Here is a 23721-nt window from a genome sequence, read left to right as displayed (position 1 = left end):
GGAAGCGTGGATTAGCAGGGAGAGACGATATGGAGTGATAGAGCTAGAGACCCAGAGACCACGCACAAGGCAGAGGCTAATCGGAGCATGCAAGAAGGAGGTCCAGCCCATCCCAGCTCTACTCAAAGGGGACTGTTAGAGCCGAGATGTCACCCTCGACATGGAACATCGATTACCAAGATCATAGAGGCCACGCCCCTGACCATGGCAAGAGACCACCAGGTAGAGACAAATACGAGATATATTCATATCCCACCAGAGGACTGCCATGGCATTACGATCACAGTTGATAGTTGATCACATCTCGTGCTCTCTCAGGAGCTTCTGAGTCTTGGGTTTTGAGTCCTAGCTCTTGAGTTTCTTATCATATCACTCAGCAAAGCCCTAGCATGCCCTCGCCTGCCCATAGTAGCTTGTATGAGTTACTTATTATATTGTATACCTTTGTAAGACTAGAATAAGTCCAATCATACAAATTTAGAATTTTTGTTGTTCTTTGTCTCATAGGCCGTGAGGCCTCCCAAAGGCATCTCTCTCTCTCTCTCTCTCTCTCTCTCTCTCTCTCTCTATATATATATATATATATAATTTAATAGAGTTTCTTTCTTGCTCTCCAGCTGCACCCCCCCCAAAAAAAAAAACATAGAACTGCCCCTCCACCAGTGCAACTATGTCCCTGAAGTGTATTGCTGCCCTACTGGCTGGGGCAACAAGCACACTAATCCATCTTTGAGGTGACAGCAACCTGTTTGTAGCCCAGTCATAGGGAGGATCTTGCCCAAAAAAGGCATCAGCTGGGCATGGAAGACCTCACCTGGATTGCAGAGATGTTGAGACGGCGTTGTACATGCTTCTCAAGGTCTGTGTGGCCCTTCTCTCTAGGCCACTCAAGAACTGTGTGAACGCTGTTGGGCCTAAGTGCCACGGGATATTCACACCACTCGTGCTTACACATGCCCTATTCAAGACTATGCAAGAAAGGTGTCCTAAAGGGTTCCTCGACCCAAATGGACTTGAGGACAAGTAGATCAAAACTACAAGTCAACAGTGTACTACGAACTGCTGAGCACACTGGATAACAGTGCACAAAAGTTCATCATAGAGGCATCAGGGCCAGAGAAGGGGAAAGACAAAGCTAAGGGCAGCCCTTTGATTTGCCTTCCCTCTCCCCCCACCCTCCTTTGGGAATATGCTGTATCAAAATCAACAAAGAACAAGGGGGCACGGCATGCCAAGAAACTGCCCTTTTCCAGAGAGACTAGGAGAAGAAAAGAAGGCTATATTTTCTATATACTAGATGAGTCTAGGAACATGCCCAAACTCATCCTCTAAAAACACAACAAAGTGCAGTTTCAATCTCATGATAGTCACTCATAAGGTTGAAAACAATAAACTCCATCATGCATAGCAGGGACTAGCTACTATGACATCACCACTGACGTCATCAGCAGCCAACGGTAGGGGTAGACCATAGCATAAATATATGCTCTCACATATACAAATCCACACACCCACACATACTTGAGCATCCATTTAGTACTAATTTTCTGTCGACACTTCGGAGGTGAAGGGCAGACTCCTCTAGCTGATAGGGCAACGCATCACTTAAACGAGAAGGCTATACTGAAAAAATGTGTTTAGATAAGCAAAGACATGCATTGCAACACAAAAAGCAACCCACAAAAATAACCAACCATGTGGGACCAAACTCGAATCCTTAAGACCTTGTAGAAATTCCACGTGGTTCCTCTACCATTGCCTTGGGGTAGTGCTAACAAAGAGTGAAGGGGTAAAGTTGAAAACGTTGCACATCTTTACTCCACAATCGAGTTGAGAACATTGTTCACTTAAGGATGAAGGGTGTCTTTAAGAGGCTAACTTCCCTAACTTGCTTTCAAGGGCTGCTTATATCAAGGTGCAGTATGCCCTTGCACAACACACAAAATGATTGGATGCTCAGGTTGTAGTAATGAAATATGTTAAAGAAAATGAGAAATTTGAAACCACATCCAAAAGCTTCTCTTTCCATTTTGAAAGGTATTTTCAAGCAGGTGTTGTGGATGTCAAATGAGCATGTCGAGAACAACAAACACAATAGACATTACACCAACTATGGCATGCCTCATGTACATGGCATGAATGCGGATGCATTCACCGCACTTAAGCCAGAAAATGAAAACTCAAGAAAGAACTATAACAACTTTAAAATTATCAGAAAAACAGGAGGATGATTATACAAGACATTAAGGTGAAGAAGATACAATCCCAAAGAGGGGCTGCAAAAGAAGTATTGTAAGACCAGGTTATAAAAAATTTTATCCATCCGAAATTTTTTGGCAGGACTCTACATGACCATTGTCATCAATTTCAGTTCAGAAAGCACACAAGGAATCGAGAGTTGGTCATATAGATGCCATAGCCAGATCACCTTCCACCAGATTGTTATATCAACAAGCACACACACCGCAAGGCCTACTCACTGGTATAGATAGAAACCATTTCTCAGTGGCTTAGGGAGTGAGACTTAGCCGTGATGGGGGTATACAAAGCATATGAGGGGATTCGAGACCATTAGAGTATGCTAAGCTTTAATCAGCATGCCTCCAAGATGTTTAATCAAGAAAAACAGTAATCATTGTTTCTAAGCATTTACAATCGTATATAGCATTAGCCCATGTTCAGAATCACTCAAGAAAATTTTGGTTAAATTTTAAGATCCTTAGCTTGGTTTCTGAGTCCAAGGAAGCCTAGCCATCCCTTAAGTTTGACTTTTATAAGCGAACTAATTAAATGTAAGGGTAGCTTTCAAATACGTTTTTCTAGTCCCCCACAAAGAGAGAGGAGTCTTGGGGCAACCCAACCTTTTATTAAGAGTTACATATAGGCTTATTATTAGACCTAGTAACATTTAATCTAGATTGTCACCCATCACAATGTTAACAATCTAGAAAAAATTGCTTTCATGCTTTTTTATTTGCATTTCAGCTTGCTACTTTTCTGACTAACTTTATAGGTGATAACTTTTCTGACTAACTTTACAGGTGACAACCTCTGTCTCACACACCTCCTTCATAAGTATGTTCCTCTTTTCGCTAGCCCATGCTTTTCTTCACTGCTCACATGCTCTTCAAGACAGTCAAACCCTCCAAGATGTTTTTGATCGTATCTTCCTCATCTCTGCATGCCATGTGCAAAAACATATCTTCCTCATCTCTACGTGCCATTTGCATCTGTGCACACTCGACAACTCCCTTTTCCTTCCTATAATAAAACCATTACACATTCTTGTTTCATTGCTGCAATTACCAAAACCCGACCTCTGCTGTGTAACACCATGTAATTCTAGCCGGCCAAATCCCCTCTTGAAAATTGTGGTGTGCTTCCAAAAACCCCGGTTGCACCTTCTAGTTGACATTTAGCCTCATGTACACTTCGTGGCGCCTTCTCTACCTTGGATCAGACAGTGCCATCGAAGTACTTTAAGAGATATTTGTTCTCATCCAGAAAACATCGGATGGTAGTAATCGGTGCTATCTTGGCACTAGATCTTGGTTCACCCATGCACACTTGCGCATCCATTTATACACAAAGTCTTTGTACAGAGTTTCTATCAACACTCTACAAGAGAAGGGCAGGCTCAGCCATGACGGGTGGCACTAAAACAGAAGGCCAATCAAAAAGTAGTCCACATTCTCTTCAGTCAAGCTACAACTACTTGTGAAGAGTATAGTATTTCATTTAGTCTCTCCCAAATGAGCATTCCTAAAAATTCTTAGAAAAGATAGCCTTGTTGAATCTTGTGTGATTTCCATATGATTTAAATATCTAGCTAATAACAAGCTAATATTTCTTTTAAAGACTTTAAGAAGGGGGAAAGGAAGAAGAAAGATTCGGCCTCTTCTAAATTCAAAAAGAAAGACAAAAGGATCAAAGGGAACAAAATGGGGCTCACAAGTCAGCCCCCTCCTACAATTGGGTCAAAAGCTTCAAAGAAGGCATGGAAAGCATCTCGGGACAATGTAGATTCTTTGGACTTCTTCAACTCCTTCATATAGAACATATAAAATTTTGAAGAGACGTGTGACTTCTTGTAGCAAGTATTTGGTTCAAGAAAGTCTCTAAGCAAATATGAAAAGAAGGACAAACATGGTAAGATTTGGTTACAAGTGGTGAATGCAAGGGAAGAGAGCATGAAAAAGAGAAAAGGCATCGTCGTTCACTAATATCGTGACAAGATCTAAACCTTTCACTATTCCGAAGTATAATACAAACCGGAAGTTTTTTTACTTGGATTTGTGGTATGGATACTTATTTTGTACGAGACACCCTATGAATGGGCTAAAATGGACTTTGCAAGAGGGTTCAGCTCCTCTCTCGAAGCTTGTAAGGAAGGAGCTATGGGACGGAATCAAAGAGCAAATGAAGCATTTTCTTCCACAAAATTTTTAAAGATCAAAGATCACACGCATCAATATTAGGCTACTTTGTTTAAGATAGAGACTTTTGATCATAAGTCGCCACACGAAAAAGCATGGAAGTACTTGGATGTATTGGCTTACAGAAAACGAGCATGACATTTGTCACCACCCAAAACTTCTTATCACAACCCGAATTGAACACACATCGCTCTCCTCATTCAAATCACACCCGAATCAAACATGTGCAAAATGAAGGAAGTTAACACAGTAAAAACACTAACAACGTAGCGTGAGATAGATTGACTCACTCTCTCTAAGGCTCAACACTAACTGAACTAATAGAATGATGCACTCAATACACAAGTGATGCTGTGGATGTGAGTGAGAGAATCAGAGGGAGAGAATATAGCGGGCCTCCAAAGAGGAATATATATATATATATATATATATGTGTGTGTGTGTTAGAATATGAAGCCAAGTTGAGTCAGTTTGGTGTGTTCTAGTGTGTTCTAGTGTGAGTTCTAGTCTAGTGTGTCCTATGGATGCCACGTGTCATATTGGGAGTTATCCCATATGCATAGGTGTTCATATGTGTGTGTGTGTGCTCTTATATAAGAGCTGTACTTGTCTAGTGTCAAATCAATCAAGTATCAAGCTACAAGCTCTTTGGTCTACATGTGAGTACTTTTATTTTTGTTCATTGCTCTAGTCATTTCATTATGTCTCCTTTTGATATCACTTCTTCTCTCCTTAGCCTACTCTCTCTCTCTCCCTCTCTCCACCATGTCCCTTCATGTGGTATCAGAGCCTCCCTTCCTACCTCCCCCTTCTTCTTGCTCTATCTAGAGGATGAGAGAAGCCTACAAATGGAAGCTTCCCTCTCCTCTAAGGTAGAGCCTCCCTTCCCTTAGCCTCGCCATGGTTCCTCGTTTGTGAGTTCAGCTCACTCCCGCATCAGTTCGTGGTTCTCCCTCAGCATTGGCGGACATTCCTCGTCAGTTGGTTGCCAAAAACTTGTTTTGAAGCAGTCCAGCAGCTGTTTTTTGATCTTTTGAGGTACGATTTTGACGTTTTTTGACATTTTGGCACTGCTCAAACATAAACGACCCTGTCCCGCACCATTTCTGAGGAAAAAATTTTGATTTTTTATCCGTACAGCTGTACGGACATACAGACCTCTACAGGCACATGAGAGACAGTGCCAGGAGTCCGTACAACTTGTCAGAAGGCGATTCCAAGCAGTTTTAGGCTACTTTTTGGCATTTTTTACTCAGATTTGGACTCCCATGACCTCCACCAGTGATTTGAGCTTCCCGAGCTTACCCACAAGTCATTTCGACTGTGCCGACACTCTGGTACATTGACTTGAGGCTTCGACAGCGGGGGAATACTCTTTTGACTGTCCCGAACAGTCAAATATCATTTCTCTGATCTCGGTACATTCGTTGACTCTCCGATTGGCACATTGACTTCAATATATACCTAGATGAATACAAGCACATTCCCAAACTCATCCTCTAAATACACAACATAGTGCGATTTCAATCTCATGATAGTCACTTATAAGGTTGAATGTCACCACAAATGTAAATATCCTAAGTCAAAGTACAGTTGACCATTTATCTAATCATAATTAAAGAGTTTTCATTTGTGTTAATTATGGTCAAAGAGTTCTTTTAATGGTCAAAGAATTTACTACGGTCAAAGACACTTGACTCTGGTCAAATAAGCCTCATTTCGATCGGGGAGACTTAGTTTATTACCAAGAGGATTAACTGCGGTTAAACAGAGAACCACAGAGCTGACTACGGTCAGAGAGTGTTGACTTCGATCAATGAGACTTGGCATGCGCCAAGAGGGTTAACTACAGTTAACCAAGTTGTGCCAACTTCGGTTGGAGAGATGTGCCAGCTTCGGTTGGAGAGACTTGGCCATAATTAAGGGGCCATGACCATTGGTCAAAGCCCCTTAATTACGACCAAGAGGGTTGACTTCAATCGACCAAGAATTGTGTTCTATGTTTTGTTCACATGTTTATCCAGTGGGGACGCCCACCTGTGACTAGGATTAGTCCACAGTTTATTATTTGCATGCAAAGCGCTAACAATTAATGGGTGCCATGGTGGTGCGCTTTAATTAATTGTTGCACGTATTATGAGGGACTAAAGACCCAAGCAATTTGGAGCATAGCAAGTATTTTGGAGGCCTTTAGACAAGTGGCATGTTGCCATTTTAGAATGAGCTTGAAGCTCTTGTAAAAAATGGATTCATGTTTGAATTTGTATCAGACAACTCTACGCTGAACTCTTAAGAGTACTCAGATTCTCTTGATGAATAAAAACCTTTAGGGGGGTCCAGCCCGACGATCGTCCTAGACCCTCGTATATCTGTAGAGAGAGGGGGAGAGGGACAGCAAGAGAGAGAGTGTTTGCAGTAGTTTTATGTCAACGAGGTTGCATTGGTATCAGAGCATAAGGTCTCATTTTCTTCCTAGGAAATGACGATCCAAGTAAGATTGAAGAGTGCAGGCTTTGGCGTAGAACGCCTGACGGAAAGTAAGCCTTAAGGGAAGGTCGTCATCGACGGTCAGTTACGCAAAAAAAAAAGCCGAACGGCGTCGTGCTCTTCCGGGTATTTTTGTTAAGTGACAAACAGTGGGAAAATGGTGGGCACTGGGTATTTGTGTTGCCTTCCAGAGATGCTACCAGAGATTGCTGTCGAGCTCTTGTGAGGTTCGAAACGTTGTAATCAGGCGCGGGATACGTGAACTCACCGAGTACCCTCATCATTTGACACTAGGACTGGAGGCGGAAAAACACTGGCGAGATGGCTTCTTGCATGGTGTCGAAAATTGGCAGCGATCTGTCGCATGACGTGAGCAACGGAGGTGCCTATGCTCATTGATTTGCACAGGTCATTTGACTGGAACGTTCACGTTTAAGGTGTCGTGCATGCACTACAGAGAGGCATTCCTACGTTCATCACCTGCAAATGCCCATGGGTATCTCCGTTGACGTGTGACGCTGCAGGAAAAATTTTCCATCACTTCTTGACCTTAGGCTAATGTGGTAGCCAAGCTGACGTGGTAGGCAAGGTAGCCAACTGACATGGCACACCTGTGTGACCTAACACGTGGCAAGTGACATGGCACTGAGGACACCAGCTGACGTAGCAGTGCATGCACAGAGCTGACGTGGCAACCAACTCAACAGTACACGTGGCAACCAACACAGATGCTAATGTGGCACTGACACGTGGCAGATAGGTGGCTAACCCGTGGTTAGTGTAACTCTAGTTAGCTAACCCCGGTCAGAGGTCCAGTTAGTTGGCCCAACCAAACCAAACTGGTTAGTGGAACAGGTTTGACCAACTGACTCTGGGTGTAGTTAACCAGACTATAGCTGGTTAACCAAACCACAGTGGGTTAAGGCCCAATTGGGAGCCAACCAAACCAGACCAAAACTAGTCTGGTTAGTGTAACCAACCGGTTACCCATCCACTTACTGTCCAAAAAGAAAAAAAAAGACAGTTGCAGAGACGGTTCTAGCCATCAATTTTCACTTATCTGTCAAACTTTTTCCTATCAGAAAAATAGCAGAAAAGCAAAGAAATCACAGATTCGCACACGTAAAGAAATGCATACCTTTGAGCAGTGACAAAGGGAAAAAACAGATGCCTTTTGAATGTCATTTGCAATAGCCAAAAAAGGGGCACATAGCTTTGAGTTTATGCCTTAAGTTGACAGCCCGGCACTGCACAAGTTGTGAATGCAAGACACCTCTTGTTGAGGTATTTTTCTCTTTGAAAAGCAGAGGCTGAGTGCATCAGTTGCTTACACAGTGTGTGTGTGAGAGTTGCAAATCTTAGACAAGTTACAGAGATGGCTTCACAGCAGCATGCCCAATCATCCCATGAGGGAATGGCAGAGTCTAACCGATAAATAAAGAGAATACCTACAGAGAGTTGATTACTCAGTTGGGAGAGGTAACAAGCGATCCCTTTTTTCGCAGGATGGTACAACCTCTTTTTGAGGGAAAGCTAGGAAGCCTCCCTCTGGAGCAGATCAAGAAGAATTGGGCAAAAAGAGAAAAAGAGCAGGTCCTCTTCCCAAGAAGAAAAAGGCGAAGCATCATCACAGTTCATCCAATTTGTCTTCATCTTCTAGCTCTACCTCTTCATCCTCGACATCACCTCCTTCTTCGAGATCTTCAGAGCCCAAGAAGAAGAAGAAAAAGTCCAGCGGGAAGGCAGAGACTAAAGAATTCAAGGATGGTGGGAAGTCAATAAGATTTGCCACTTACAATGGCCAGTACGGCCAAGCTGAAAAGGCTATGCAGTTCATAAGGCAGTTTGATGCTGCCTTCAGCTTGGAAAATTTCAGTGAGTCCTCAAAGCTTTGTACGGTTGATTTGCACTTGACTGGTACAGCCAGTGCATGGTGGATAGCTAAAACAGCCAACTATGTAGCCCCCAGGAAATGGAAGGACTTCAAGAAAGCTTTCTATAAACAGTTTATTCCCAAACAGTTTCAGGATCATGTCCTTCTGGGTTGGGAGAGCATTCATATGGAAGCACAAGATACAGTTGAGTCTTACAACCAGAAATTTTGGGACGCATACTTGCAGGTTTCGCCTTTCAAGAATATTTCTGACAAGACTCAACTCAAGAAGTACAGGGCAGGACTCACTCCAAAGATACAGGCCCAAGTTAGCACTAAAGATATTAAAGAAATATCAGATCTCACACATTTAGCCAATGTGGCTAGTCCTATGTACATGCAGGATCCTACTAGTGTGCCTTCATTACAGGCAGGGTTATCGGGGAATAAAAAGCCAACGATCCCCAAGTTTGAAACAAGAGAGTTTCCCAAGGCTCAGAAGAGGGGATTTCAGCCTCAAAAGCCGAGGGCAAACCAAGTGCAAAAGCCCTATAAGGGAAGACCACAGCTTACCCCTGAACAGATTGAAACTTTCAAGAAAGAGGGTAAATGCTTCAAATGCGGCAAAGAGGGGCATGTGGCTGCCCAGTGCCCAGAAAAGCCTTCAACTTCGAAGGGAAAAGAGACAGAGAAGCCACGGGGACCATACAAGCCAATGGCAAGAGGAACTCCTGACATACTGGGTCATGTTTCAAACCCAGAATTCAGAGACTAGCAAGCGCTATCAGAGGATCTAGCCCTGAGGCTGGGAGTAAAGACGGAGGAGTTGGGCAAGGCTCTCGATGCCGACCAGATGTTCTGTGGGAACCCTCTGCCAGTCACTCCCTTCATAGGGAAGCTCCGTCTTCATGTACAGCGTTATGTGGATCAGGAAGACTTCTTCATTTCTCCACTAAAACATCATGATGTAGTCTTGGGTATGCCTTGGTTTCATCGCAAGGCAGTGAAGTTGACCCTTCCTGAAAGAGTGCTGGAGTTTGTACATAGGGGCAAAGTACATCGTGTGGTTGCTAGAAATAGAGGGGAAACTATTCCCATTGTATCAAATAGTTCTGTTGGAAAAGAAATAAAGTCTGCAGTTTCAACTTACATGGTTTTTGTAAAAGAGAGAGAGATGGAAATGCATGCTGAAATAAGTGAGGCAGATCAGAATAAATTTCAGTTTCTTGAAAATTTTAAAGATTGCTTTTCCGATGCTTTGCCAGCTGAGAGACTTGAGGATCATGGCATAGAACTCATTCCTGGCAGCAAGCCACCCAATAGGCCCCCATACAGAGTTAGTGCAACTCAGCGAGAGGAGATTATCACTTAGGTGCAGGATTTGTTGTCCAAGAGGTTGATTCAGCCCAGTTCTTCTCCTTTTTGTTCCCTGTACTGCTAGTACAAAAGAAAGATGGCTCATTCCGTATGTGCGTCGATTACCGCGCACTGAACAAAATGACCATCAAGATTAGATTCCCTATTCCACGCATTGATGATGTGCTAGATCAATTAAATGGAGCTTCAGTTTTCAGCAAGATAGACTTAAACAGTGGTTATCACCAAGTGAGAATACAGCCTCAAGATCTCCATAAGACAGCATTCCGCACTGGTTTTGGGTTGTATGAATATCTGGTGATGCCTTTTGAATTGACATGCCCTAGCTACTTTCAATAGGATGATGGATCGCATTTTTCGACCCTACAGACAATTCACTGGTACCTTCTTCGATGACATTATTATCTTTTCTAAGTCCGAAGAAGAGCACAAGGAACATCTTGCTACAGTGTTTCAAGAGCTGAGAAATCATCAACTCTATGCAAACAGCAAGAAAAGTGAATTCTTTTTGGAAGAGATCCATTATTTGGGGCATATAATATCCAAAGATGGGATACGGATGGATCTGGTAAAGATCCGCACCATTCAGAAATGGCCAGAGCTGAAAACTGTGCATGAAGTTCGAAGTTTCCCAAGCATGTGTTCTTACTACAAAAGATTTATCAAGCATTTTGTGGATATAGCTGCTCCACTCCACGATCTTACTAAGAAAAATGCAGCTTTCAAATGGGGAATTCCTCAAAAGACAGCATTCATCACACTCAAAGAGAGGCTGACCACAAAACCAATCTTGATAGTTCCAGATTTATATCAGCCATTTGATGTGGATTGTGATGCTTGTGGGGAATGTGTTGGGGCTGCATTGCATCAGAATGGTCATGTAGTGACCTATGAGAGCAGGAGACTCCGAGATGCAGAGAGATATCTGGGAATCTATGAGAAAGAGTTATTGGCTGTAATTCATGCCATCCGTACTTGGAAGCATTATCTTTTGGGTGCAGACTTTACTGTTAAAACAAATCACCAAAGTCTGAGATACTTTTTGACTCAGACAAAGCTTTCCGAGAAGCCTATGAAATGGGCAAACATGCTGTCAATGTACAATTTTCAGATTGTCCATACTCCAGGAGTTCGGAACAGAGTGGCAGATGCCTTGTCCCGAAGACCCCAGGTCAACAATGTGACTATTGCTTATCATCAGGACCTGGAAGACATGAGAGAACAATATGCTAATGATGTAGATTTTGGAGAGATTATACAGCAAATGCAAGAGGGGCAGTCCACCAGTCACTATTCCCTGAAAGATGGGTATCTAATGAAAGATTACTGCCTATGCATCACCCAAGAGATGAGGAAAAAGATTTTGGAAGAATGCCATGCACCTCCCTATGCTGGGCATAGAGGAATTACATCAACAACTCAAGCACTAGAGAGGTATTTCTTTTGGCCAGGGATGCGGAAAGATATACATCAGTTTGTTACTGAATGCCTTACGTGTCAAAAAGTGAAGTGTGATAGACGGAAGGCACCTGGCCTACTTATGCCTCTTCACATGCCTCAGGCACCGTGGGAAAGTATTGCAATGGACTTCATTTTTTATTTGCCAAGATCAAAGTCAGGGAATTTATAGATTCAGCAAGCAAGCTCATTTCATTCCGGTTCGTTAAACCATAAAGGCAGATCATATGGCTAAGCTTTTCATGGCACAAATCAACCTTTGGAAGGGTCCAGCCCGACGATCGTCCTGGGCCCTAGTGTATCTGTAGAGAGAGGGAGAGAGGGACAGCAAGAGAGAGAGTGTTTGCAGTAGTTTTATATCAACGAGGTTGCATTGAAAACCATAAACTCCATCATGCATAGCAGGGACTAGCTACTAGACATCCCCACTGACGTCATCAGCACCCAACAGTGGGTGTCGACCATAGTATTTAAAAAAATGCTCACACATACAATGGGTGGAATATACAGCTGTATGAAGGGGTGAAACCCTCACTACAAAACTGTAATGGAAACTAGAACTGTAGAGAGGAGGTCAATCCTCACTAGCTGATCCCAGTAGATCCAAGGCTACCCTGCTGGTCTGCTGCAGGGAATCCTGGCTGCTGAGCTCAGCACTGAAGGCCCAGAAGTGGATGAGGGGGCTGCCTTTTATAGGCGCCCTTGGACCTGGAAAAATGGCCGACTGGAAGGCTGCCTATACCTACTGGATCAGTCTGTCGCATTGACCCTAGAACCTGCCCCAACCTGCTGATGTGGCACCAGCCAATCCATGTGGCGATCAGCACTGACTGCTGACATCAGCACTGAAACGTGGCAGCTCCTACACGGCCTGTACTGCTGCTGATCTGTCTGGTGCCTGCGTGGCAGCCTACTGACATGGCTGCCTGCGTGGCATTCCACATGGCTGCCTGTGTGGCATTCCACGTGGCTGCTTGTGTGGCAATGGCTGCGCTAGCTAACCTCGTGGCAGTCCACGATGGCCACGGACTTGTGAATGCCCATGACATCACCTTCTGCTGAAACTCAAACTAGGGTAGAGAAAAGGCTTCCTTTACACTGCAAGGAGGTCTGGATAATCTGTGAAAAATCCTCTTCCACCCATGGTGCTTCGTGGGAGCCTCTGTTCTTGAACTACAAACATTGTCAATTGCATGTCCCTCTTTTGAACCAATGAAGTAAAATCTGCCCAGGTTCAACGATCTTGGCCTCATCAACAATTTCAGGCTGCTCCGCATCTAGTACTGTGGTAAGTGCTAGACCCACATATGGTTTGATCCATGACACACGAAACACTGGCCATGTCGAAGGTAATTACAACTTCAGGCCACATCATTCACAACCTTGATGATTGGAAAAGGTCCAAACTCTGATGAGAAAGCTTTGGGAATTTCCTTCCAATCCACTTGAGAAGCTTTTTCATTATCCCAAGATAGACCCACTGACCTTCCTTGTAACTCTGTGCTTGTTGGTTTGCGTTCGGTAGGTCTCTTGGGCTTTGGCAATGTGGTCCTTTACTAACTTCATGATCTCCTCATAGGCCTCTGTGATACGATCAGCTCCGTATACCTTCTTGGATGTCCTAGTGAGAAGGGACTTGAATTTCTTGCCGAAAGTTGCTTCATAGGGAGTCCAACCCACGCTGGAAGAATGGATGTCATTCAGGATCATATGAGCAGATTCTGGAGTCCCCAAAGGACAACATAGCCAATGAAAAGAAGCCTACCACACGAAGGCATACAAGCACAGCATGGACGTGAGTCTACAAAAGGAGAATGGATATACGAGAATGAATTTATCTAAGGATTAAACAAAAGAGGCTGAAGCCGATTGGGCAGAACTGCCCAAAGCTTCATGTCGAAGTTTCGTTCAATTTCAAAGGTTGTCAACAATCTCTCAATGAAGCTTCCGCTATCAACCAGGTGGACCATCCAGGGTTTTTACCTTGTGGGCAAAAAACAAAAGGTTGAACTGCACTGTTTATTTTGATTTCATATGATAATTTGGGTATGTTTCGGATTCATCTAGGTATATGCTTTTGCCATATCAGCAGAAAATGTGATTTTCTTCTAACTTCGTCGAGGTTGTGGCCTACTGCTATAGTGATAACTTGTAACATGCAGGGACTTGCAAAGCAGAAACATAGATAAAATGTAGAAAGAGAACTCAAGCATGAGAGACACTAGAAATCTTCCTAACTATAGTACACTGCTTTATTTATACATGGTTGCCAAATCGGATACAAAACTGTGCTGAGACCACTCCCCTAACTACAACACCCGAGAGATGGAGCTATGGTGCAGAACTACGACCCCAAACCTCGCTGCATGCTGGCTGAAAGTGATGTTGGAGGCTGGGAGCTGCCTCCTGAAATGAGGAGCAAAGAGCCCCTTATATAGGGCTGGTACATGGGCCGAATTGCTGGTAGGTTGACCAACCAGACCAGTCAGTTGACCAACCTGCAGGGTCGGTTGACCGACTTGTTTGGGTTGGGTCAATTGACCCGATGCGGTTCCTGTTGAAGGTTTCTCCTACACAACCCAGTGGACCTGCCAATTGGCCGCCAAGTTGCCCCAAAAGGGCCTGCAACTTTGCTGTGATTTGATGGTTGTGCAGCTAGTTGTCACTGCCACTTGTGCCTGGCACTGGTGCATGTGATATTCCCCTCTTCAAAACTTGTTGCTAGGTGGATACCTCACAACACTTTGCCATGGTGACCCAAACCGCTCCACCATGGCTTGTGATTTTGGAAATTGGGAATGGACCCCCGCAGCTCGTGCCTGACTCATCCCTGGACTAGGGCTCACAATGGAGTCACGATGTACGACAAATGGGTCAGACTGTCTGTCACAATGCTCCCTAGTATAGGGGTGCATGTGATACCTCTCACCGCTTTGCCCTAGCAAGCCAAACTCCTACACTGTGGCTTGTGATTTTGGGAACTGGGAATGGGCCCCCGTAGCTCGTGCCTGACTCGCCCCTGGACTAGGGCTCACAACGGGATCATGGCGTACAACAAATGGGTCAAACTGTGTGTCACAATGCTCCCTAGTGTAGAAGTGCATGTGGCATTCCCTCCTGCTTAAATTCTAGATGATGATAGCTGCTGAGGGGGACTGAGTGGATCTGCCAAACAAATATTATCGTGATGACCATCTGCTGCTCGAAACTTGACTATCCTCCCAAAGAACGGGGAAATAACAGTCTGGCACTAGGACTAATCTGGTACCGCTCCAAGAGGCTGAGGAATGAATGCTCTGCTATGATAACACGGCAGCTTAATAAAAACTCCTGAGAACTGGTACAGCCGTGAAGACTGAAAACCGAACTGTTGAGGTCAGTCATCCCACAATGCTACTACTACGAATTTCTTATCCTTAGGTGGTATGGTACTCAGATAGGCTCTTGAAAATATGAAATGCATGCTGTCCTCGTGAATTGCTAAGGACTAACTAGGCTGCTTATGTGGATGCACTGCACTCTGGAAGGCTAATGGCATAAAACTGGCTATCAGTTGCTGCTGATCTGCACCCTCCCCACTGCAAAAGATCCACCGACATAGAAATGATGGTACTACTCCAGGAACTGCTAGGGTGATGACAAAGCCACTGAGGCTAGGCAACCAAAACTGAAAATGTGGAAACTCCAGAATACTCACATGCACTCCTGGGCACTGTGGTACTGCTGTCTGCATGACTGCGATGAGAGAAAGCTGGAATGCACCTACCTCATCTGCTGGCGTGATAATTACTGAGGATAAAAGCTCTGCCACCCTCCTAGAATCTAGAACTTGGATGGAAATGTCTCCCGAAAAACCTGCATTATGCTAGGAGCTGCAGAAACTATACCTATCTCCTCCGAGAGAGATGGAACTGTGGATGTCTCTCTAAGGAGCTGAGCGGCGACTGGCATTGGTTCTAAGGAGGAGACTGCACTGGATGCTCTCCGAAGGGAATGGGAGAGCTGCTGGGCACCTCTTTGATGAATCGGTTGAATGGGGTGCTGCCTGAAAGAACTGTGAGATGTCCAAAACTGTTGAGAACAACTCATCTACCATGAATGACTGGTATGCCTCTTGAAAGGAGTGAGAGATGGCTGGCACAGCTTCTTCTTGAGTACTGAGGAAGTACTAAGGCTGATGAGCACACCTCTGATGTATCGACCGAACTGTTGTCATTACCAAGGGATCTGCCGGTGTAGACACTGGTCACTGCTACTGTTGGTGGCTCGTGATCTAATGGAGAGGACACTATATGACTAGCCTCTCGAAGCGGACACAATAATGGGAAGACGTCGCCAACCTCTTTGCTGACTAGAACTGCGACTGCTGCCTCCCTTTAGAACTGAGGAAGGGTAGCTGCGGAGGGAACTGCATGACTATCCTCACGGACTACCGAGGAATCATCAACCTCCATACTACTAATAGCTACACCTGCGACTCTAGTTATGAGGATAATCCCTCCTGCTGGTGCTAAGCATCACGGCCAATGGGACTGGAAACTAAGCCCCCTAGTCCTAAACACTCCTAATGAGAAGGTGAAATGGGAGTCATGCCAACTGAAACTGATGTGGCCAACTGAGCTTCAAGGGTGGAAGTCCCATATGAACCAACCGAAGTGATGAAGAGGCCTAATGGGTGGAAGACCCATCACACCTATTTGTTGCATCTGGGGTGTCCCCTTGGGTGGAAACCCCAAGAGAACTAACTGTGGTGAATAGAGAACTCCAATAGTGGACCTAAGAGGCTCATCTATGGCAGCTGCTGATGGGTCTGAAATATCTCCAAGGATCACAGCTGTGAAAACCATCTGCTCCCCTACTAAAGCTGATCTAGCTGACTGAGATCTCGAGGTGGAAGACCCAGAGAAACTGACTGGACATGATAAAGCTGCTAGACAAGTCCAAGACCCATCCGACGTAACTCCACGAATTGATTGATCGCCTCGGGTAAGAACTCCAAGAGAATAAGCTACTGAAGCTGGATGATCCCATGGGTGGTAGACCCAAGAGTCTCATGATCTAGGCGTGCGAAATGAGCTGAGCTGGCCCCAAGGATGGAAGACCCTTGGGAGATGGCTGTGGAAATGATTGCACTACCCCCATGGGTGGAAGACCCTGAGGCATATATCTAGATGAATCCAGGAACATGCCCAAACTCATCCTCTAAAAACACAACATAGTGCAGTTTCAATCTCATGATAGTCACTCGTAAGGGTGAAAACCATAAACTCCATCACGCATAAGGAAGACCCTGATGCATTGCATGTAGCTACCGTGGAAACTAAATGGTCCCCTAGATTGGTAGACCCAAGGAAAACCATTGTCTGAGCTGCTGCAAAATAGTACACTAAGCTGTGCTCGAAGATGGAAGACTCTTGAGCACATAAAGGACTGCTTGCTGATGAGCGGTCTATGGGTACTGCAGAAGAATAGTCCACCATACTGTGCTCTAGGATGGAAGACCCTTGAGCATCGGATGATGAACTCACATTGGTAATTGCAGATGAGCAGGCCATGAGAAATTGATGGTGTTGTAAAAGCATCTGCTCTCTCGGTCACCTGCACTAGACCTCCTATGCAGCCAAGTCGGCATGACATCTGGATCGATGCACGGCCACCTTAAGGCGTTCCTGTTCCAATAGAAGCCGGAAACGGTCCAATGTCGTTGAATCCTCCTTTGTCTTCTTTTCCTACTTGGGCTGCTCAGAAAAGAGCCTATTCTGCTCAAGGAGATGATCCTGCTCCCTGAACGCTTGCTTGAGATGGATGGGTCCATGATGGAAGACTGGTAGACCCATCAACTGCTGCAACAATGACTAAAAAAGCTGAGTGGAGAAGCCATGTAGACAGAGAGGCCGCTGTCACGCGAAAAAAGTCTATTAAAGCTTGGAGAAATAGAGGTGATCAGTTGGAGTATGAAAAGGACGTAGCATGCTATAATGAAACAGCAATTTTCAAGACAAGATGAAGTTGCCCCATACAATTTTCAAGCTGGAGCACAGTATGTAAGAGGTAACTGTTAGAACTAAGAGACAAGTCTGGTCAAGAGGTAGACTTGCAAGGAGCAGAAGGATGTGAAAAAGTTTGTAACGAGGGCAAAGAACCCCAAGCCATACAGTTGAGTGCTAAGGGTGGCCATGAGGAGAGCTTGTGAGACACAAGAGGCAGAAGAGCTATCAAAACAGAGGGGAAAAAAATCACCCCTAACCTTGCCTCGCAAGGTGTAAACGCGTACGGGTGAAGACGGGAGCCAGCCCGATGCGCGATGAAGGTTGGGAGGGAGGGGCTAATGGAGTATGGTGCCACCACTAGTCTGGGGTAGGGACAAAATACAAAATTACATAAAATCCCAGACATGCTCCCTCCTCTACTAACTAAGTCCCCATAACTAAGCTTTGCTGCCAGCGGAAACATAGATATGAGAGACACCAGAGATCTTCCTAACTATAGTACACTGAGTTATTTATACATGGTTGCCAAATCAGCATACAAAACTGCACTGAGACCACTCCCCTAACTAAGACATGCGGGAGATGGAGCTATGCTGCAGAACTACGACCCCAAACCTCACTGCATGCTGGCGGAAAGCGCTGTTGGAGGCTGGGAGCTACCTCCTGAAATGAGGGGGTATTTTGGTCAGGTCAATTGCCCCTGGACGACCCAGTGGGCCTGTCAATTGGCCACCGAACGGCCCCAAAAGGGCCTGCAACTTTGCTGCGATTTGATGGCTGTGCAGCTAGTTGTCGCTACCACTCTGCCTGGCACTGGTGCATGTGACATAACTCTACCAATTTGAGCAATCTGCTGTCCTATCAGCTATATTTGCTAAGCTTTAACCCTTCTAGGAAAGAGCAAGGTTGGAGGCCAGTGTGCCGAGCTTGTGTTTGAGACTAGAGAACCTTACCTCTTGTGCACGTTGGCTGCCTCTACATCTGCCAGCAAAGCCTCCACACATAGTTAATATGCAACCTCCACATGTCTAACTTATAATGGCAACTGATCAAGTCCAATAATGGCAAATCAAGTGTCTTTTATGTCCTACTTCCCCAACCCCACTTTACGGCATTCTGAAAGCTACGGGTGTCTTTTTCAATACAGGGATACCCCCCCCCCCACTTTTTCCCACTCACAGACACAATTTAGCCCACCTCTACTAGTTGCAATTTGGAACAACCACAGAAACAATAAAAGCTCCAAATTCTTTCCCACAAAAGTACTTTGCAATTAACTTGTAACATTTCCCCCAATTTCTATGAGCAGTAGAAAAACTCATGGGTATAGACCTGGCATCATACCAAGTATTTGTTTACATTGACAAGAGGCATAGTTTGAAAATTGGGTCAATTAATAGGAAGCATCACATCATAATCATAACAATCTCAATATTTTCATGCAAACATAAACTAAATCTCGAATCAGGACAGACAGAAACTTCAGAACTTTATTTGAAAGTTGAAACTCACCGGCTTCAATTCCACATCATACTCCAAACTGCCTCTCTGAAAACCTGAGCTTTCGACGACTTGAACCACAGGCTCCAGTAACTGATGTTGTCCATTGATCCTTGCGATCTGACTTAGAACCTTATGCCTTTCTGCATCACCCAGACAATATATTATTCATGTCCCAGTTTAAAATCAATCTCATATGAGTGCTCTGCATCTCACAAGATATTTTTAAGTTACAGGTAACAAGCTTATCTTATTTTACCAAAAAAAAAGTGAAAGATCGTATTGTAAGTTCTGATTGGCAAAAAATATGCATGAAATGCCAATCATGCAAAGGTATGAACTTTTTAAAAATGAGTCCTAAGCACCCCGCAAATTCCAAATTTTCATCATGCTAGAGCCAATCCAAGTCTGAAAGCTAGAACAATATCGAATCACTTGCATTGCAATTCAAGGATTGCAAAAAGAATCTCTCTCTCTCTCTCTCTCTCTCTCTCTCTCTCTCTCTCTCACCGACCCTCTTCGGGCTTTACATTGATGAGGTCACATCCTTCATAGACCGCCTAGGAGGCAGGGGATCACTACTGGCTGATCTCATGATACAAATACTGCTATACGCTGATGACATAGTCCTTATATCATCTTCAGCGGAAGGGCTGCAGAGACATCTGGAGGCTCTAGAGGTGTTCTGTAGAGAGAGAGAGAGACTTGACAGTCAACCTTGGGAAGACTCACATGCAATGGCCCGTCAACTCAGCTTCACTTACCTTGGTGAGCCAGTGGAGATAGTGTAGTCCTACACATTTGCTGCTTCTTCATAGGACCCCTCTTCATGATGACCCATGCAGCCCAAGCACGACTCACGCGAGGGCAGACTACTTTGGCCCGGCTAGAGAGACAATAATTCCAAGCACACTTCCAGGACCCACCAACGAAGGGCTGGCTCTTCGACACACTCGTGCGACCGATTGCCGTATATGCAGCACCCTTCTAGGGATATGATCTACCGAAGACCGAGTGGAGGAAATTTGAGCGGCTACAGGTGATTATGGGGTCCAGGATGACTCGGAGTAAGCCCTCAGTCCCAAATGAGATAGTGCAGGCAGAGTTCGTCTCATGACTCCTCTACAGGTTGATGCCATCTTTCAGACAGTGACATTCATCCACAGAGTCTGGGACTTACCTTGATGGAGACTTACCGAGACTGGCCCTAGAGTCATCCAGACGACTAGCAGAGAGTGGAGCAGACACATGGTATGCACAGATATCCACATGGTTTGCGAGGCACAGTATTCAGATGGACACGCTCCCCCCCTTTCAGTACAGCATGGACACACCCCCTGAGTCGATCCCGCGAGACAAGATTAACCGTATCATACGGCTAGATCTCCTTCAGCAACATACATCTTGGACTTGAGGGGGGACCAGGAGCTCCCCACCAAGTCCCAAGTTCTATCACTGCAGAAGTTAATCTCTCTCTCTCTCTCTCTCTCTCTCTCTCTCTCTCTCTCTCTCACCACCTAAGATGACACAAATCAAAAATGAAATCCAAAAGAAGGCAACAAATTTGGAAGAGTTCCATCCACGGAAGACAATGGAAGTTGACAGAAGTGTCAATTTCCATCAATTCATCAACACTTTTCCATCAAAAAACTAGTAATGTATACTGCTTCTTTTTGCATTTATTTGGACCATTTAGCTATAGAATGCTTTGGAGTGCCAAGTGGGAAAGTATGAAGGTACTAGAGACTTCATTACCCAAATGAAGGAGTGCATTTCCTTATGCATGGACAGGACGGACACTCAATTGGATTTGCAGCAAGTATTGAAGAAGGAGAATGCTGCCATAAGGAAGTCTGTGGATGAACAAGCCTCATGCATTAAGGCTTTGGGAGCCCTCAAACCTGAAAAAGCAGCCCTGAAAATGAGCCTGGAAGAGCTCAAAAATGGTTACAAACAGATCTTGCAAGACTCCAAGAAAATAGAGGCCAAAACTGAGGCTAACATGGAAGCTCATGTCAATTATGGATGCAAGTGAACTGACACAAAGCTCAAAAAGTCATCCGTGACACTTTTGATGAAGAGAGCAGGAAGAAAAATAAAGCCCTTACCTAAATTGTTAGCCATGAAAGAGGAGACAATCAGCCTTTTGGAGGCGGCCAAGAAATATATGCACGACAAAGTTTGGGGTGGATTAAACCCACATTGAGAATGCATGGAGAGTGGGAAAGGATGACACATAGGAGAAGACACTGACCAAGTTTAAGCATGCCTCAGCAAGATAGGAGGTCCTCATGAAGAGGGCAAGCCTCAAAGGGACCCCAATCATCACATTAATGAAGATCTTAACACTTTCACAAATTGAACTGCGGAAAGAAGGTATCAAGAGGGTTATGGAAGCAAGGGAAATGGGCAAATGGGCTTAAGATAAGAGAGGAAAATCACCTCTCGAACCAAAGCAGTAAAAATGGTCCAGTGAACTTGCTTTATAGTTGTCGCAGGCGGAAGTATTACTGCCAGTGATATTATTAGTACTGCTGGTACTATTCTTATTACTGTCAGTAATAGTATCCTTACTGGTGGTAATAGCAATAGAAGCACACCCCATCCCAAATAGGGGGTATGTAGCCTTTGAGCAAAGTAAAGTAGGAGACAAAACCACACGGCTAGCATATACTTGTATGCAACAAAAGAAGCAGGTCTCTTTTGAACCACCAGTCAAACAGGTGATCTACCTGAGTACTGACAGTGTACCAGGTAAGTTTTGGATCTGGCAAGAAATCTTAGGACATGACATGTGGATTATGTCACTACGCAAGCTCTTTGTAGACTGCACTTTGTTGAGGTGTTATCACTGCTGTCAAATAGATCTTGTTGGGTGTCCAATGGACATTAAATCGAATCAAAATCAAGTCCTCTCTCTCTCTCTCTCTCTCTCTCTCTCTCTCACACACACACACACACAAACGTGGAATTAAATAGGCATGCCCACCACTTGCAGTATGTATTACAGTACCTAGTATGCCAACATGTCGCCGCTTCCTGATGCTCACCATTGATACCACTTTGTCCAAAATGCGGTCAAAAGTATTCAAATCCTCTCACTTGTCAGGTGCTTGCCATGCCGTTCAGTCCATCAACCACATCTAGACCAGTGCTCCAGCAAATGTCCGCTTTCAAGATGTAGAACAAATGCAAAGCTTGAAATGTGTCCAACTGTCTAGCTGTTATATCTCTGTCACGAATCCAGCACTCTCTTCAATCTCAAAGCACCCCCTGCCTTGTCTGCCGCTGCTGTAAGTCCTTTGCTTTGTCGTTTGGTTCTTCTAATCTCCAAAGACTCCAGACCCTTATGGTTATGAAGTGCCAACCCCAACCTTTCCAGTCATCTCATTGTGCCAGATTAACCACTTGCTCAAGACCCTGTTAAGGAGCTTCTGGCCTGCTATATAATCGCCTTGTCAAACATAAGGAAAAGGTAAACATGTATGCAAGAAGGACAGACATTTCCTGCACGCTTGTGACTTCATTTTAAATCCATCTTTCAAACATGAAATGAATGGAAAGAAGTTTTTAAAATGTGAGATGCAACTTGCACATAGTTTTGCGCAGCAGACAAGCAACAAATTTTCCTTTCAGTGTGTATCGGCAGCCACGTATCGCTACTAAATTAGTTTTAAAGTGTCTCCAGAAATTTTGCTTCACTCTGTCTCCCTAGGGGGCCGCCTTGCTCTCACCTTAACGGGCTGGAAGGGTGGTATTACATGCGATTGAGGGAAAGAAAAGAAAAGCAGATCACATTATGGAGATGTTGAGCTTGTCAATTAAGTTGTTCAAAGCGGAACTTCAGGTCTAGTTGATGACGCTTTCATGACGTAATCCATACTCTTGAAGAAACTCTAGTTTCGTTAAGACAAGCCTATAGCTGGAACAATCTAAGAAGGTCCCTGAACTGGAACTCTTAGTCATGATACGGCTGTAACGGGTGCACAGCGGACTCAGTGAGACATCACCTTTCGAAGCGACACTCGAAAAAGCTTTGTAAGTGAGTCCACCCAAGAGGCCGGGATGGTTCTGGCGATGAAAGAGTGAAGGAATTGAGGGACCCAGATCGCTAAATCGGAAGGAAGAGGAGAGACGAAGGCTTGAGGAGGAGAAGAAAGGTGTTGGAGATCGAGGGCGGGGGAGTTGAGAGGTGGGCGAGTTGCCACCAAGGGGGAAGAGGATGGAAAGGAAGAAGTTGAGCTAGAGAGCAGAGAGAAATCTGGGAAGGTGGCAAATGGGCAGATTCGTAGAAGGAGAAAGGGAAGGGGAGGGAGGTAGAGGAGAGCAGAGGAGATGAAGATGAAGATGAATGAAGATGGTGAAGTTGAAGAAGAAGGCTGAAAAGGTGGCGATGGAGCAGAAAAGGTGATAGAAAATGAAGATGAAGATGACGATGATGAAGTAAAAAATCATTCATCATCATCAGCATCATCATCGTGATGGGCATCCTCACTTTTCCTCCTTCCTTCGTCAACCTCCCCTCTTTTTTTCGCTTCTCGATGATGCTCATGATGTTGCTCATGAGCATCCTCTCCCTCCCTTGAAGGCTAATCGACAA

General features: G+C 44.7%; 1 protein-coding gene across 1 annotated transcript in view; it reads right to left on the bottom strand.

The window, feature by feature from the left end:
• LOC147905727 (uncharacterized) overlaps positions 1-23514 on the bottom strand; it is a 61482-nt gene extending 37968 nt beyond the window's left edge. The window contains exons 1-3 of the mRNA XM_087374290.1: positions 23132-23514; positions 22135-22560; positions 19134-19264 (exon numbers count right to left, since the gene is read on the bottom strand). Coding sequence (XP_087230416.1) covers positions 19134-19264; positions 22135-22174 — 171 coding nt within the window. The 5' untranslated portion in view covers positions 22175-22560; positions 23132-23514. The remainder of the gene's footprint in view (positions 1-19133; positions 19265-22134; positions 22561-23131) is intronic.
• Positions 23515-23721: the final 207 nt, after the last annotated feature.

Source organism: Dipteris shenzhenensis, chromosome 1, assembly GCF_047967505.1.
Source record: "Dipteris shenzhenensis isolate YYH24624 ecotype China chromosome 1, Dip_SZ_1.0, whole genome shotgun sequence".
In the NCBI taxonomy this organism is placed as follows: Eukaryota; Viridiplantae; Streptophyta; class Polypodiopsida; order Gleicheniales; family Dipteridaceae; genus Dipteris; species Dipteris shenzhenensis.
This window is presented reverse-complemented; position numbering and strand designations above follow the sequence as displayed.